This window comes from Myotis daubentonii, chromosome 19 (genome assembly GCF_963259705.1).
Source record: "Myotis daubentonii chromosome 19, mMyoDau2.1, whole genome shotgun sequence".
NCBI lineage: Eukaryota > Metazoa > Chordata > Mammalia > Chiroptera > Vespertilionidae > Myotis > Myotis daubentonii.
Genome location: NC_081858.1, coordinates 22,473,745 through 22,489,797, shown reverse-complemented (window position 1 = coordinate 22,489,797; position 16,053 = coordinate 22,473,745). Strand labels below are relative to the sequence as shown.

General features: G+C 51.8%; 1 protein-coding gene across 3 annotated transcripts in view; it reads left to right on the top strand.

Annotated features, from left to right (window-relative positions):
- Positions 1 to 16,053, top strand: part of ACACB (acetyl-CoA carboxylase beta) — an 85,171-nt gene that overhangs the window by 2,676 nt on the left and 66,442 nt on the right. For 2 of the 3 annotated variants that reach the window (XM_059676692.1, XM_059676691.1), the window contains exon 2: positions 9,884 to 10,527. In XM_059676692.1, coding sequence (XP_059532675.1) covers positions 9,893 to 10,527 — 635 coding nt within the window. In that variant the 5' untranslated portion in view covers positions 9,884 to 9,892. Of the gene's footprint in view, positions 1 to 4,635; positions 4,773 to 9,883; positions 10,528 to 16,053 lie in introns of those variants that run through there. The other variant, XM_059676694.1, reaches the window with a different exon arrangement.

Here is a 16,053-nt window from a genome sequence, read left to right as displayed (position 1 = left end):
CAGATGCCACTCTAATAGAGCCCTGTGTGATACCAGGGAGCTAACTCATCCCCGTGGCACAAAGGGCCCTGCCCCTTTGTCCCCGGGATCCAGAACTCCTTGTACTGGGCAGGCTAGGCGGGTACAGCAGGAAACCTGAGGTCTCGAGTATTGAGAAGTTGGCACATGCCAGGCGTTTACACACTAGGACGGTCCTGGGGGGGTGGTGGTGGGGTATTGCTTACTCCACTCCCCAGACCAGGAAATCAAAGTGCTGAGAATTTCTGTGACAGGCCCAGGTCCATCAGGTGACAAACAGCAGAGTCTCCACCCACCCGGGTTAGCCTCACGCCAGAAGTGCTGCTCTTGACCTCTCTGGGCACAGCGCACCTGAGCTCCATCACCTGTGCTGGGCCCCAGACACAGCCACACTCCGGATACCGGGGTTTTGTGCCACTCTGATTGGACTCACTGAACCACCGCACCCCACCCCTTTTCCAATCAGATTAAATCATGGTTAAGAGTGACATTAAAGGACAACCCCCAACACGCTCTTCTTTCTATTTGGAAGTAAGTGGGTCATGAGTCCTAGCCGGTTTGGCTCAGTGGATAGAGGCTGGCCCTTGGACTGAAGGGTCCGGGTTCGGTTCCGGTCAAGGGCACATACCTCGGTCGCAGGCTCAATCCCTGGCCCCGGTTGGGGCGCTTGCGGGAGGCAACCAGTTGATGTGTTTCTCTCTCTGTGTCTCTCCCACTCCCTTCCACTCTCTCTAAAAAGTCAATGGAAAAATACCCTCCGGTGAGGATTAACAAAAATAAAAATAAATGGGTCACAGGCTCCAGGAGTCACCGGAATAATGTGTTGTTGGAAACGCCCCCTTAGCAGGCTTTCCCCCACCCGCTCTGTTCTAAGGCTGCGGTCTCCTATAGCCACTCTCCCAACAAAATGGCGCTGAGGGGCCCTCCTGTTTGGCATGATGACCCATGCAAGGCGGGGAAGGGGCTGGGGTACACACAGTTGGGGAAACATGGGGCTGCCTGTGCGGATCCCTGCTGCTTCTGCTCCCACCATTTCCTCCACCTTTCTGCCCGGCTCCTCCTGGCTGAACCACGCTCCCGCCCCCCGCAGAAGCCTCCTGCTTTGAGATCACCTCCCTGACCTCGCAGACCAAGGCTGGGCCCCAGTCCTGTGCATGGCCCAGGCTTCTCCTTTTTATTTTTTGTTGATTTCAGAGAGGGAGAGAGAGACAGAAACATCCACGATGAGAGAGAATCATTGACTGGCTGCCTCCTACACGCCCTACACTGGGGATCGAGCTTGCAACCTGGGCTTTGCCCTGACCGGGAATCGAACCATGACCTCCTGGTTCATAGGTTGATGCTCAACCACTGAGCCACGCCAGCTGGGCAGGCTTCTCCTTTCTGACGGTTCTCCCCGCTGTGCCCTCACGTGCCTCTGTGATCTTACGCGGTGAGATTAAACCCACGCGGGCAGGGCCGCCGTCCGCTCTGTGTCTCCAGCAGCCGGCGCCACGCCTGGCAGGTGCTTGGGAATTACCAAGCGCTGAATGAGTGAATGGTTGGAGGCAGGTTCCAGCACAGAAGGAATAGAAGGGGAGGAGGATGGAATTCCATCTGCGAAGGGGGCGGGGGCCCAGGACCTGAGGCGCGTGGGACAGCCCACGTGGGCAGTTTCTGCAGGGACGACTCTCATGAGATGTTAGAGGAATAGGTGAGCCCGATTAGCCTTCGAGACAGACCCACTCCTCTTACATTTCTCTAAAGCAGGGCTGGTCTGGAACCATTTGGGCCAGTTTTGCCTGGGCTGGCAAGTCAACCTCCATCAACAGTTCAGTTTGGGGCCTGTCCTGGTTGCTCAAGAGCAGCGGTCACCAACCTTTCGGACCTCATGGACCATCAGTGGTCCGTGGACCACCGGTTGGTGACCGCTGGCTTAGAGTGCTGTCCTGATACACCAAGGTTGTGGGTCGGGTCCCTGGTCAGGTCAGGGCAGGTACAAGAATCAAACAACGAATGCATACATAATAGAACAACAAATCGATGTTTTTTTCTCTCTCTCTCTCTTCCTTTCTCTCTAAAACCAGTTTTAAAAAACATGTGATTTGGCTCTTCGGGCATTAATTGAGCACCTACAGTGTGCCAGGCCCTGCCCAAGCCCACCTTTCTAGGCCAACACTCCCGGAGAACCGTGGGCCTTGGTCATCTGAGCCTTTTCCCGAAATTCACAGACTTCTCTCCATTGTGTTTTCCTCCCCAAAGTTGTTGCCACATCGGTGGCCCCTGCAGCTGCACACCTGCTGGGCTCCAAGGGCAAGTGGATTTGGATTTGGCACAAAAGCTCAGGATTGTTTGCTTATGCAAATAGCATTTGCCGGGATTCTCCAGAGACCCAGATGCTCGGACATGTGCTAAGTTTGAGAGCTGCTGCCTCTCCCTGGGTCTTATTTCTGGGTTTCTGATTCCACCCAGTTAAGAGGATAGCCAGTTAATCCATGGGATCAACAGCCGGCTCACGTCCACCTATTACAAATCCTGGCTCTGGAGTCAAGCAGAACGGGTTTGGCTTTCATGTCCCTCTGGGCTGTGTGACTTGGAGCAGGTCACTCCCCCTCTCTGGGCCTTGGGTTTTCTGATGCCTGGTGAACTAGGATAGCAATAATAATGTGAAAGAGAGGAGACGAGTACCTCCCTCGTCGGGCTGCTGTGAGGGGTCAACGAGATCTGGATGCAAGATGCTCGCTCTGATGCAAGGCGCTGTTGTTATTTATTCTTATGAGGCGTTTTCCTTAGTGTTTGTAGTGAGGGAGTCACAGAGAGCAGAGTCTATTCTTAGAGGTGAGGGTTGCAATTCTGTTGCTCTCCCCAAGCATTTGTCCTCTGGGGTAAGGAAGTGTGACCTTTGCTCCAGCACCCTTGGTCACACGCGCAGGCAGGTGTCGGTAAGGTTCTTGGATGACACAAGGTACACCTCCCTCCACTGTCACCTGAAGGTTGTCGCATATTTTCTTCAGACGCAAAAGTATTAAAACAAATGATTAACCCTCACAATAGAACCAGTTTGCTAATTGCTGCTCCCGGTTTAGTACCTTTGGTAGAGTTCCCATATTTAGCCAGTAGAATTTTTAGCTTATCATCTAGCAAGGTGCCAAGAGCAAATTCTGCTTGAGATGTCCTGCCCCCTTAGTGACCTGGTGAACTCCTATTCAGCCTTCAAAGCCCCACAGCGGATGTCCCCTTTGCTCTCCCTCTCACCCATCTCCACCCCTGAAAGGAGTTCTCTCTGAGCTGCCTTCCAGATGTGACTTTTCCTGATTCCGGTGTTCCAGTGGCTAGATGTTGATTTGAAAGGCATTTTCTTTATCTGGGTGGAACTCTCCTGTCTCCCGCACACCCTTTCCCAGGAGAAGAATCCCAAATCTAGAGAACCATGCTGGCCAGGCCATAAGTCCATGTATAGAGGAGGCCCCCACAGCAGACACCGCACTCCTGATCGCCTGCCTCGCTCTCTCCTTTTGACGCACAAGAAGGGGAAGGTTGTGTTCAGCGACTAATGGCGTCTTGGTTGATCCAGCGATCCTGTGAGGTGGGCGAGCTCATGGCAGTGGCTAAGATGAGCGGGACTCAGTGCCCTGCGGAGGTGATTGCATCAACCTCGACAGCCTCATCTTGCAAGCTGTGCCCTTATCTGACTTTGCGGACGAGTCACCTGAGGCTTGGAGAGGGTATTGAACTTGCCCCAGGCGCGCCCTGCATGTGGGTGGCAGAGCCTCCATGTGAACGCAGGTCGGTTTCCAAGGCCCTGACCCAGCTGCCCAAGGACAGTGGGATTTGCTGTGATTGGCGCCTCGGTATAGAAGGAGCCCCGGCCCGAAGCTGGGACCTTGGTGCTGGGGGTGGCTGTGTCCCTCATTTCATGTGTGACCTCTGGCCTCTGTTCACCGATAGAACAGGGACACCGGGCTGGCCAAGGGTTCCCCCTTTTAGGCTGTAGGTTGGAGAAGGCGTCCTTTTGGGAAATACTGACCTGTGACACCCCTGGCCCCTTGGGCCATCGTACAGGTGAAGGTAGCAGCTGCCAGTCAACTTTGTTTGTTCCTGTCACCTTAATTACCTGTGAATTCACAGGCCTTCCACCATCACCTGCCAGCAGGAGGGTCCCTAACCACCCACTCTTCCTCCTGACGCTTTCGCTTCTCTTTCCGTCATGCCCAACTTGGCCAAACCCAGGGTCTGCTGAGACGCCCCCCCTCCCCCTTCCCCACAGTCAGGTGCCTGACCGATGCCCACGGAGGAACAGAAGGCTGCCTCAATCTGGTTTCCCTGTCTACACCGGGCACTCGTGATCCTGGGAGTGTTTTACTTTAGCGACAGAGACGGAGTTGGGCAAGGGGGGTGATTGCATGAGCTGAGAAGTAGGCCTAAGTACAGGAATGAGGCAAGCCGGAGGGAGGTGGCCCTGTGGGCCGGCGAGCCCCGAGAGCGCAGACAGCCTCTTAAGTACCTGAGCCGGAGGCCAGGTGAGGGCTGAGCAGGGACCTTCGCAAATGGCTTCTATTGGCGGGTGACAAACAGGAACATGTGCGGCACAGCTGACTTGGGAGAAAGCTTACCCGTGCTGGGGCACCGGCCGGCCAAACTCCTCCCCCATGGCCTGATGCGCGCCACCGGCCTCCCGCTGAAAGGTGACACTGAACGGGCTGGGCTCCCTTAGTCAGAGCGGGCGCCTGTCAGACCCAGACCGGGTGCAGCTGGTGGCTGTGTCCACAGTCATGGTAAGTGGCAGGCAGCAAGCCCTCGGGGGGTCATCTTGGTGGGAGGAAAAGTCTGAGTGGGAGCTGGGAGTGCCGGCTGCCCACTGACACTCTCCCCTTCTCCCTCAAAGACCTTGCCAGGGATGGGTGTGGGAGCGGGGGGTGGGGGGGGAGAATGGGGGGGAAGCAGGAAACCTACCTCATGACCGCCTCTCTCTCCAGCCCTGGGCTGGCTGCTGGCCAGCACTGCTTGGAGCCGCTCCGTGGCCTGCATTCGCGTGTCCAGGGCCATGATTGCTCTGGCACCCAGCAGCTGTTGCTTTGAGTTGGGTTTGCAAGAAATAAAAATAGCGTTGGCCGGTGCTGGGTCTTTGGGTCCGCTGGGTTATCTCAGCGAAGGGCCACAGCGCAGCATGGCGTGACCCACAGAGTTGCACGGGGAGCCTCTCTTGCCCATGGAATCAAACTGCAGGCACAGTGCTCCTACAGGACAGTGCCGGTCGCTGTGCGGTTCCTTCTTCTACAGACAGGTGTCTGGTTTTATGATTGTGTCCATGTGCTCGTAGTAACACCCTCCACTTTATGGGATTAATTTAAATCCAGCTTGGGGGCGGGCCAGGGGGAAAGGTGTGGGTGCTGGGCTTGGATTTGAGTGAAGTCAAGGTGCTGAGCTTCCCTGTGCCTCAGTTTACCAGCAGTGACATGGGACTAAAGTAGTGGCAGCCGCAAGAACAGTGCCCATCAAGTTGTTCTGAGGATTGGGAGCTTGAAGGCGCTCTGTGCTCGCGATGGTTTCTGTATGTGTCAGTGCTGAATCTGTGTGTATGTGTTATTGGAAGAGCAGTTGTGAGGCGGGAAAATGGGGCAAGAATTGGCATCCCCATTTTACAGATGAGGAAACTTGAGACTCAGAGTTCCTTTGAGAGCTTTCTCAAACAGTTCCCCCATTTGGCCCCAGCTGCTTACTCGTGTGGTGGCCTTGGGGTCCTGTCATTAATCTACAAAGAAAATGGAGGGACCCTGGGGGTTTTTCGTGCAGGTCGCTCTCACAAGGCAGGTTTTGGGGCGTTAGCTGTACTGGCCCCTATCAGAATAACGGCAGGCCTTCAAGGATTTGCAGAGTAAGAGAGGGCGCCAATGTAATCTTGGCAGCTTCACCCCCACCCCTCCATCCCCACTGTGCATGTGTCTCTGCATCTTGCCCATCTGCCCACCCACTCACTCCCTCTCTTTGCACCCACCACCTATTTATCCACACACAGTGCCAGCCAGGATTCCCGGAGCAAGTTCCCGAAGAGCTTGCCTAATGCAAAACTTGCATAGTTTGATTGGTTTGCCAATGGGAATCCACGCAAAGAATGTATTTTCAAGCCTGGCTGGTGTGGCTCAGTGGTTGAGGGTCGGCCGATGAACCAGGAGGTCACAGTTCGATTCTCGGTTAGGACACATGCCCAGGTTGTAGGCTCCATCCCCAGTAGGGAGTGTGCAGGAGGCAGCCGATGGATGATTCTCTCTCATCACTGATGTTTCTATCTCTCCCTCTCCCTTCCTCTCTGAAAGCAATACAAATATATTTTAAAAAAGAATGTATTCTCAGGATTCCTAAGTCCCAAGCCCTTGTAGCACATGTTTGCCTAGAGATGCTGCTCTGGTTTGCTCAGCATTTCAACTTCATGCACTATTTTCACTGTGTCTTAGAGCTCACAATTTCAGACATGCACATTTTAAATGTGCCTAAACTCGGCCACATTGGGATCCGGTGTCCCGCTTGGCTCTAACTTCAGAACCTCCACAGAGACACGCAGCTCGCTCCCAGGGCGTTCCTGACACAGTCCCAGAAACGGAGCCCTACAATCCAAATTCCCGCTCACCTCAGGCCGCCCGTTGGTGCTCAGTGTGTGTGCCTGGATTTGTCATTCATTCCATGCACACGTTTTGAGCAACGACTGGGCACCAAGCACCAAGCCGGGCACAAGGACCCAGAAATGAATGACAAACGGTTCCTATCCCCAAGGGACTTCCGAAATTGGCCAGGGGAGACCAGTGACTGGCCATTTCCGTACTGTGCATCAGAGTTACCAGGATGGAGGTCTGTACTCGCTGGTGAGCGTGACACAGTCCCAGGCCGGCTGAGCAAAGAGCCTGGTGGGGGTGGGCTGGGGAGTTGTGAAGGTGCTTGGCCAGTGTGGCCGGCAGAGGGCGTGAGAGGGGGAGTGGGCCTTCTACCCCACCCCCCACTCCCCACCCCCACCATGCCATCCCGCCCAGCGAGGAAGTGGGTAGGACTGCAACCTGTTGGAGCTTCTGGGGAAGCCAGAATAGCCTTGGCAGCGTTTTTGGTGATGCCATCTGCCAATTGCTGATTTCAAAATTTGTCCTGAGGACAACTGTAAGCCTGTTGTTTCAGGACTCTGACATTTCTTAAGCTCTCCTTGAGGACCTACTATGTGCAAGAAATGAGTAAGAAATAGACTCTGTTCCCGGAAGCTCCCACCGCACCTCAGGGCCCAGAAGCGGGAGGGAGGGAGTAGGCAGAAGAGTTTAGACCAGTGGTTCTCAACCTTCCTAATGCCGCGACCCCTTAATACAGTTCCTCATGTTGTGGTGACCCCCAATTTCATTGTTTCAAATTGAACATAATTAAAGCATAGTGATTAATCACAAAAACAGTATGTAATTATATATGTGTTTTCTGATGGTCTTAGGCGACTCCTGTGAAAGGGTCGTTCAACCCCCAAAGGGGTCGCAACCCACAGGTTGAGAACCTCCGGTTTAGACCATTGATTCTCACCCGAGGGCAATTTTTAAAAAATGTATTTTTTCTGATTTCAGAGAGGAGAGAGAGAGAGAGAGAGAGAGAGAGAGAGAGAGAGAGAGGAGAGAGAAACATCAATGATGAGAATCACTGATCAGCTGTCTCCTGCACGCCTCCTACTGGGGATTGAGGCGGAAACCCAGGCATGTGCCCTTGATTGGAATCGAACCAGGACTCTTCAGTCCACAGGCTAATGCTCTATCCACTGAGCCAAACCAGCTAGGGCACCCGAGGGCAATTTTGTTCCCCAGGGATAGTTGGCAACGTCCGGAGACATTTTTGGTTGTCAACACTAAAGGGAGTGAGCTACTGTCCTCTAGTGGGTGGCGGCCAGGGATGTGGCTCAACATCCTACAGTGCACGGGACAGTCCCTCCACAAAGAACTCTCCGGTCCCAACTGTCGGTCGTGCCAGGGTGAGGGCAAGGCTTGGGCCTCAGAAAGTTGGAAAGTTAGTGCTATGAACTCGTGTGTACGTGTATCTGTGTGTCCCTGCTCTCGGTTCTTTTGGAATATACCTAGTTGAATAGCGGAGGTGAGAGTGGTCACCCTTGTCTTCTTCCCGATCTTAGGGGGCAAGCATGGCAGTCTTTCACTATTGAGTAGATATTAATTTTTCATAGATGTGCGTTGTGACCTTGACGTTCCTTTCTATTCCTAGTTTTCCGAGTGTTTTAATCAGGAGAGGCGGCTGGGTTTTCTTAAATGCTTTTCCGGGTCCATGGAGATGATCACGTGTTTTTTTCCCCCCTCTCTGCTACTTGTGTGGTTTGTTACGTTTTGTTGAGGTTGAACCACCCTTGACTGACCCTTTCTTTTAAACGAAACCGAGATGGTCTTAAAAAGAAAAAGAATCCTCCTGGCCCCATGGATTACCTAGAAAGTTTCCTTGACCACAACATTTTGGCAACTTCTGTTGGCCAACGTGGGCAAGAAGAGTGTGGGCCATGGAGTTCTGGGAAAACATGAGAACTTTTCCCTTAAGAACATTGTGTTGAAACTAAAAAAAGGAAAAAAAAACCCACACTCTTTTAGATACTTCATTGGTATGCTTAAACTTTGTGATCTGTTGTTGTTTCTTAATCCTCACCTGAGGATATTTTTCCACTGATTTTTAGAGAGAGTGGAAGAGAGAGGGAAAGACAGAGAGAACATCGATGTGAGAGAAACACATCGGTCGGTTGCCTCCTGCATGCGCCCTGACCAGGGCCCAGGCCTGCAACCAAGGTACGTGCCCTTGACCGGAATTGAACCCGGGACCCTTTGGTCTGCAGGCCAACGCTCTAGCCACTGAGCCAAACCAGCTAGGGCTAGAGAAGTCTTTTTTTAGATAACAGCTTTATTGGAATGTAATTCACACATCAGAAAATTTACTCATGTAAAATTCAGTGTTTTTCAGTATATTCACAGAGTCGTGCAACCATCACTGTCATGAATTTTAGAACACTTTCCTCACTCCAAACAGACACCTTTAGCTCTCACCCGTATCCCACTATCCCTAGATAACCACTAATCTTCTGTCTCTATGAATTTGCCTATTGCGGGCACATCATCTACATGGAATCATACGATATGAGGTGTTTCTTTTTCGTAGCACGTTTTCAAGATGCATGCATGTTTTATTATGTATCAGCGTTTCATTCTTTTTTATGTCTACATCATATTCCATTGTACGGATGGACCACATTTTGTTTATCCATTCATCAGTTAGTGGACATTTGGATTGTCCCAACTGTTTGGCTATTACGATGCCATCACAGAGTCTTTTAGAGTTCATGATCTCATTTAGTTCTCTCTCACATGCTTGTTTATGATTCACGGCGAGCATGTGTTAGCATACCTAAATTAGAGGTGAACAACCCAGAGTCAGAGGGCTAAGGAGTGCACTCAAGACCAAGCATGTGATGGAGCCGTAAGGAGGACCCTTCTCCACTCTGCCCCTGGCTTCTCTCCTCTGGCTCTCTTGGCTGAACACATAGATTCCCGACTGCCTTTCATCCCACAAGCTCCTTTAACAGAGAAATAACTCTGGTTTCTCTGGTGGCTCAGTTGGTTGAGTGTCGTCCTGTGCACCGAAAGGTCCCTGGTTCAATTCCCAGTCAGGGCACATGCCCAGGTTGCAGGTTCAATCCCTGGTCAGGTACGTGTGGAAGGCAACTGATGGATGTTTCTCTCTCACATTGACATTTTTCTCTCTTTCTCTCCCCTTCTCCTGTCCTCTCTCTCTAAAATCAATAAAAAAATATTTAGAAAAAAATTAAAAAGGGAAATAACTCAAAGCCATAGATACTAAAGCACCTCTCCTTTTCTCCTTGCAGGTTTTCTGAATGACCCTGCTGCTTTTTCTATGTTGTCTGATTCTCTCCTGCCTGACCTTTTCCTGGTTAAAAATCTGGGGGAAAATGACGGACTCCAAGCCAGTCACCAAGAATAAATCGGAGGCAAGCTTCATCCCAAGCCAGGAGCCCTTTCCAGCGTCCAACAGCTCAGCGGAGCCACCGCAGAAAAATGGAGACAGCAGCTCTTTGCCAAAGACTCCTAACCAGGCGGAGCCGGCCTCCCAAAAAGGTCCCAAAGATGCCGATCGGCAAAGAACCTCCAGGCCACCCCGACACAGGAATCCCTCAAAAAGCCCCCTTCCCTCCCGGGATGCCTCCCCAGCCAATGGGACAAGGACCCAAGGCCTGGAGGCCCCAGACACCAATGGCCTGTCCTCGCCGGCCAGGCCCCAGGCCCGAGCCAGAACCCTCTCCAAAGAAGACCAGAAGCAGGCGCACATCAAGAGGCAGCTGATGACCAACTTCATCCTGGGCTCCTTTGATGACAACTCCTCTGACGAGGAGCCGGGCACTGGCTCTGGCCGAGAATCTTCCCGCAAGGGCAGCAGGGCCAGCCTGGGGGCCCTGACCCTAGAGGCTCTTCGAGCTGCAGGCGACTCTGAGACCCTTGTCCCCGCTATGAGGTAAGGTGCCTTTTTTTGTCCTCGTAACCAGGAGGGTGGCGTGGAGTTAGGGAGTGGTCTTCACACCCCCGCCCCCTGCTCTGTCAAGCCATCCTTGGATGCCAGCGCTTCCAGGGGAGCTATGTGAAAAGCAGGAGATGTTACCCTTCTCTGCTTCCTTCCTCCCTCCCCTCCTTTCAAAATCGTCTCTTGAACACCTTCTGTGTGAACAGGAAACTGGCTTTCTAGACAATCTCAGCCTAGTTGGGGAAGAGGACTCTGCATGTAACTAGTTATAATTTAAGCCAAATGAGCTTACGCCACAAGGGATGATGGGAGCCTGGAGGGCAGGACAGTTTCCCTGCCTCCTAAAGAGACACATTCCTTTATTTGTTCGTTTGTCCCTTCATTTATTCAGCAGGAGGCTACTAACCGAGAAGCGGGCCTTCCCCCAGGGATGCCTAAAAAGCAGAAACTCAGATCCCAAATACTGGAACCAACGTCCGGTGGTGACTTTTTGGAGGGTTTTGTTTTGTTATCAAGCTTTGCCACCTCCGTTCCCAAATTACAAAAGGAACACAGTCGATCCCAGTAGAAAACTTGGGAAGTATAGGAGAGCAGAGACAAGAGGAGGCGCCAACCAGAACCTCACAGGCCGGGGTGAGGGGTGGGGGGTGAGGGGTAGGCTCCCTTGCTGGCTGTTCTTTTAAGCAGCTCTGGTATTTGCTCTGCCAACATGAGAAAAACCTGGGCGAGGAGCTGGGTTCTTCCATAGGGACCCACGTTCCCAGCGAGCTTAACTTTAACCCTGGTTCCTGGAAGTAAGAGATTGAGAGAAAAGAAAATGAGAGTGTGTTCTATGAGGAAGATCTCCAGGGACACTATTTTTTATTTTGATTTTTTGGTTAATCATCACCCGAGGATATTTTTTCCATTGAATTTTTTTTAGAGAGAGTGGAAGGAAGGAGAAGAGACACAGAGAGAGAAACATCGATGTGAGAGAGACACATCGATTGGTTGCCTCCTGCACACACCCTGACCTGAGCTGGGGATCGAGCCTGCCACCAAGGTATGTGCCCTTGACCAGAATTGAACCCAGGCCCCTTCAGTCCGAGGGCCGACTCTAACCACTGAGTAAAACCGGCTGGGGCCAGGGGGGACTATTCAGAGCTTCTGGAAGGGTTAAAGGAAGAGAATGCTTCAGGGTCTGGTACAAAGAGTACCTGCTTCAACCCTGGCTCTGCCCCCCTACCCCACTGTGTGACCTTGGGCTTGGCACTTCACCTGCATCTGCAAAATGTTGCAGGGATTAAAAGGGATGATGTTTATAAAGTATGCACAGCGTTTGGTACACAATAGGTGCTTAATAAGCAGGAGATTCCTCTCCTGTCCTGGGCTGGTGCTCTGCCCACTAGCACCCACTTTACCCACTACTCGAATTGACCCAGAGCTTCCCCACCCCGCTTCTACCTATAGATTATATAAATTACCCATTTATCTCTTCTAACAATGATACAAGGCTGGCGGTGGATCCCCATTTTACAGATGACAAAACAGAGGCCCAGAGAGGTGAAGTACCTTTCCCAAAATCCCACAGTGCATGCTATCTAGTAATCTCAAACATTCTCTCCCCTCCAAACCCCGTTTGTCCCCTCAGTGTGGCAATTTCAGCAGCAATTAGGGAAAGCAGTTTATTAAACCAAATCACTGAAATTGATCAACTACAGAGATTAGGGCAGAAGTGAATGTCCAGTGTGTGTGTGTGTGTGTGTGTGGAGGGGCAGGGTGTGTGTGTGTGCTAAGTGATATCTAAGTAGGAGGGTTGGCAAGATACCTTAATTACTAGAGCTCCAGCAGGAAACAAGAAGGTCCATCCATCTATCGATATAAAAGGCTAATGTGCAAAGTGTCCCCGAGGGAGTTCGACCAGGAGACAGGAAGTTCTATCGCTTGATATGATGTGCACTGACCACCAGGGGGCAGTGCGGAATGAAGTAAGGCCCCAGGCGGCAGCCAACAGCCGGGGAAGGGAGGCCCTGGCCAGCAGCCAGAAGGAAGTCCCTGGCCGGCAGCCAGATGGCCCCCATCGGCCCTGATCGCTGGCCAGGCCTAGGGACCCTACCCATGCACGAATTTTGTGCACTGGGCCTCTAGTGTACAAATAAACAAACACGCCTATAAGATAGTTTCCAAGTGTGTCCAACGCCAAGAATGAAACAGGGTACAGGAGAGGGGGTTATTAAGAGGCAGTATTTTAGAAAGGTGTGTGCAGGTCAGGGAAGAGCTCTTAGAAAAAGCAACTTTCGAACTAGACCTGAGCAGGCCCACAGAACTTTCTAGAATGGGACGTTCTAGAACTGTGCTGCCCGATATGCTGCTTATGGAGGGCCGCTGCTGGAGTCTTCTCTTACACAGGGTGGTGATGCCTTTCCCCGGGCCCCCAGGTCAAATGCTCCGCCCACTTTCAGATGTGGGTCATTGAGTTCGGAGGTGCAGGCTGGCGCCCTGCCTGCCACCAGCTGGAGCATCAATGGAAGTGGTGACAGAGTCCCTGTTAATTCCAGGAAGTTCCCTTCATTAGTATTATGTGTGTGTTTTTCCTGATCCGTTGCTCAATCATCTGCACCCTCAGGCAAATCTCTGAACCTTGTGGGCCCAGTTTCTGCAAAATGCAAGCAGAGAATAGGGGCTCTCACTCCTTCCCGGTTTCTCAGACAGAAAGCAAAGGCCTGGAGAGTTTATTCCAGGGCCTGGGGATCTTCCCTGCCCCCTGCAGTTTTCTTGGGCGCCACCGAAGGTCACCTTGGGACCCACCTGGCTCTCCTCTCTTCCTGCCAGGCCAACTACCGGGAGACTGGCAAGGCCATGGACGGAAAATGCATGTGCTTAATGTGTGGGGGGATGCTCCTTTCCTTTTCTTTTTAATCTTCACCTGAGGATATGCTCATTGATTTTATTTCATTAAAATTTTTTTGTGTGTTTGTTAATCCTCACCCGAGGATATTTTTTTTCCATTGAGGGTAAGAGAGTGGAAGGGAGAGACAGAGAGAAACAGCGATGTGAGAAACAGAGAAACATCAATGTGAGAGAGAACATTGATGGATTGCCTTCTGTTTGTGCCCCAACCGGGGATCGAACCTGCAACCTAGGTATGTGCCCTAACTGGGAATCGAACCCGCCACCTTTCGGTGCATGGGAAGATGCTCCAACTGACTGAGCCACCGGGCCAGGGCTGGAGGCCGTTCTTTTTGAAGTGGTCTGCAAAGGGGCCTTCTTCTTCCTGCTGTGCCCTCCGCGTCCCAGAATACCCGCCCTTGCCACTTCCATCTGGGCCGTGGCATTCGCTGTGCCCTCTGAGCTGAAATGCTTCCTTTTCTTCTTCACGCCCTAGACTCCCCTCTCCACCCGCCAGGGCCTGCTCCATGGCCCTGACCTGTGCAGTCCCACAGCACCCTGTGCGCTTGGCTGAGTGCTCTGCTTGCTCTGCTCTCACATCTCGAGATTCTTAAGAACTTTCGAACAAGGGGCCCGACATCTGTAGCCGGTCCTGTCTCCACCTCAGGCTTTGGCCCATCAGAGTCTCTGCCTCCCAGGGTCTTCCCTGTCCCCCTCCCACTTTTAAAGTTTCCCCCCTCTGCCCTAGCCAGTTTGGCTCAGTGGATAGAGCATCGGCCTGCGGACTGAAGGGTTCCAGGTTCGATTCTGGCCAAAGGCACATGACCGAGTTGTGGGCTCAATCCCCAGTAGGGGGAGTGCAGGAGGCAGCCGATCAATGATTCTCTCTCATCACTGGTGCTTCTCTCTCTCCCCCTTCCTTCCTCTCTGAAACCAATAAGAAATATATTAAAAAAATAAAATAAAGTCCCCCCCCCCTCGTGCCCCATTTCTTTTTTTAAAATTATTCTTTATTGTTGAAATTTTTACCTATGTCCTGATTTCCCCCCCATTGACTCCCTCTAGCCCGCCCCCTCCCAGGCCCTCACCACCCCATTGTCTGTGGCCATGGGCCATGCATATATGCATAAAAGGTCCTTGGTTGATTACCTCCCACCCACCCACCCTCCTCCGCTTTCCCTCCAAGATTCCCCACTGTGTTCCATGCTTCCCTGTCTCTGAGTCCACTCCGTTCATCAGTTTATTTTGTTACTTAGATTCCACATATGAGTGAGATCATGTGATACTTGTCTTTCTGACTGGCTTGTTTCACTTAGCATGATACTCTCTAGGCCCCTCCATGTTGTCTCAAAGGGTAAGAGATTCTTCTTTTTCACTGCTCGTGCCCCATTTCTTGATCCATCATTCTGATGTGTTGTCTTCACAACCCGTCATCACTCTTTGAGATCTTCTTCAATGTCCTTGTTTCCTGAGTTGTGACCTGCCTCCTGCAGGCTCCATGAAACCAGGACCCTCCGCTTTTCCCCACTCCCGAGCCTAGTGCCAGCTCACCGTAGACTTTGGATAAATATTTGCCAAATGCATGAATGAAACGGGCAACCCCATCTTGTCAAAGACAGAATGCTGTGTTCCTCGGTGTGCAGAACACCTGATGAATGAGACGGAAGAATGGGTGGATGCGTGAATGAATAGGCACTTCCACTTCCACGTTGCTCTTGAGCGGAAGTAGAATGTGTGCATACAATTCTTTTTGTAGAAATCTTGTGACTTTGTAGACAAGTTCTGGGATTAAACTCTAAGTTTGAACTTTTCTCCTGCTTTTAAATGTGTTTAAGTGTTCTCCCCCATCCCTTCCATTTTCTACCCAGTGACTTTGTGCTGTCTGTTCCGATCCACTCCCCGCCCCTGCCCCCTCTGGGCTTCATCGCGGGCCAGGACTTGGGACTTGACCTTTCCTTGCACTTGGAAACAGTCCCCGAGGGTTGGAATTCCCATGTAACCCTCAGAAATAGAGGTGATGAGAACACGCATGATGAGGCAGAATAGACGTTCACGTACCATGAAATGAAGGTGGGCCCGTTCTGTTGAACAAGCAGCAGTGTGGTCAGGGCACACAGTGGGCTTGGGGTGAGCTACCAGGTTCCAAGCCGCCTCTTGCTAGCTTGTTATCCTCAGTGCTGCCCTGTGGGGGGCGCATGTGCGGGCTGAGTGGGACGTGGGACGGACGGGTTCGGGATTGCACAACTCAGTCCTGAGAGTCAAAGTTACGAAACTCAAGTTCACGAGTTGGCGTTGAACTCCTTTACCAGTAAACCTGCCTGGGATAGTTGTGGTTAGTTATAGTCTTTATCCCATTTTGTGTGGATAGTCATGTCTTCTGCTGCCGAAATGTTAACGTGAAAATGTGAAGCGTTAAGTGTTACCTTCCTGAAAAAAAAATCCCCCGGTCCCAAAGCCCATGAGGCCCCGTGAGTTTCGGAAAAAGGACTGAGGATACGTGTATGTCACGAGCCTAGAACATCCCTGGCACATAATGAGCACAAAAAAATGCTTGTGCCTAACAAACGTGTGCATGTGGCTGGAAGGAATGTCTCCGAATAATTAATCATCGCTGTCTCTGTGTGGTACGATGATCTGTAACTTAAATTTTCT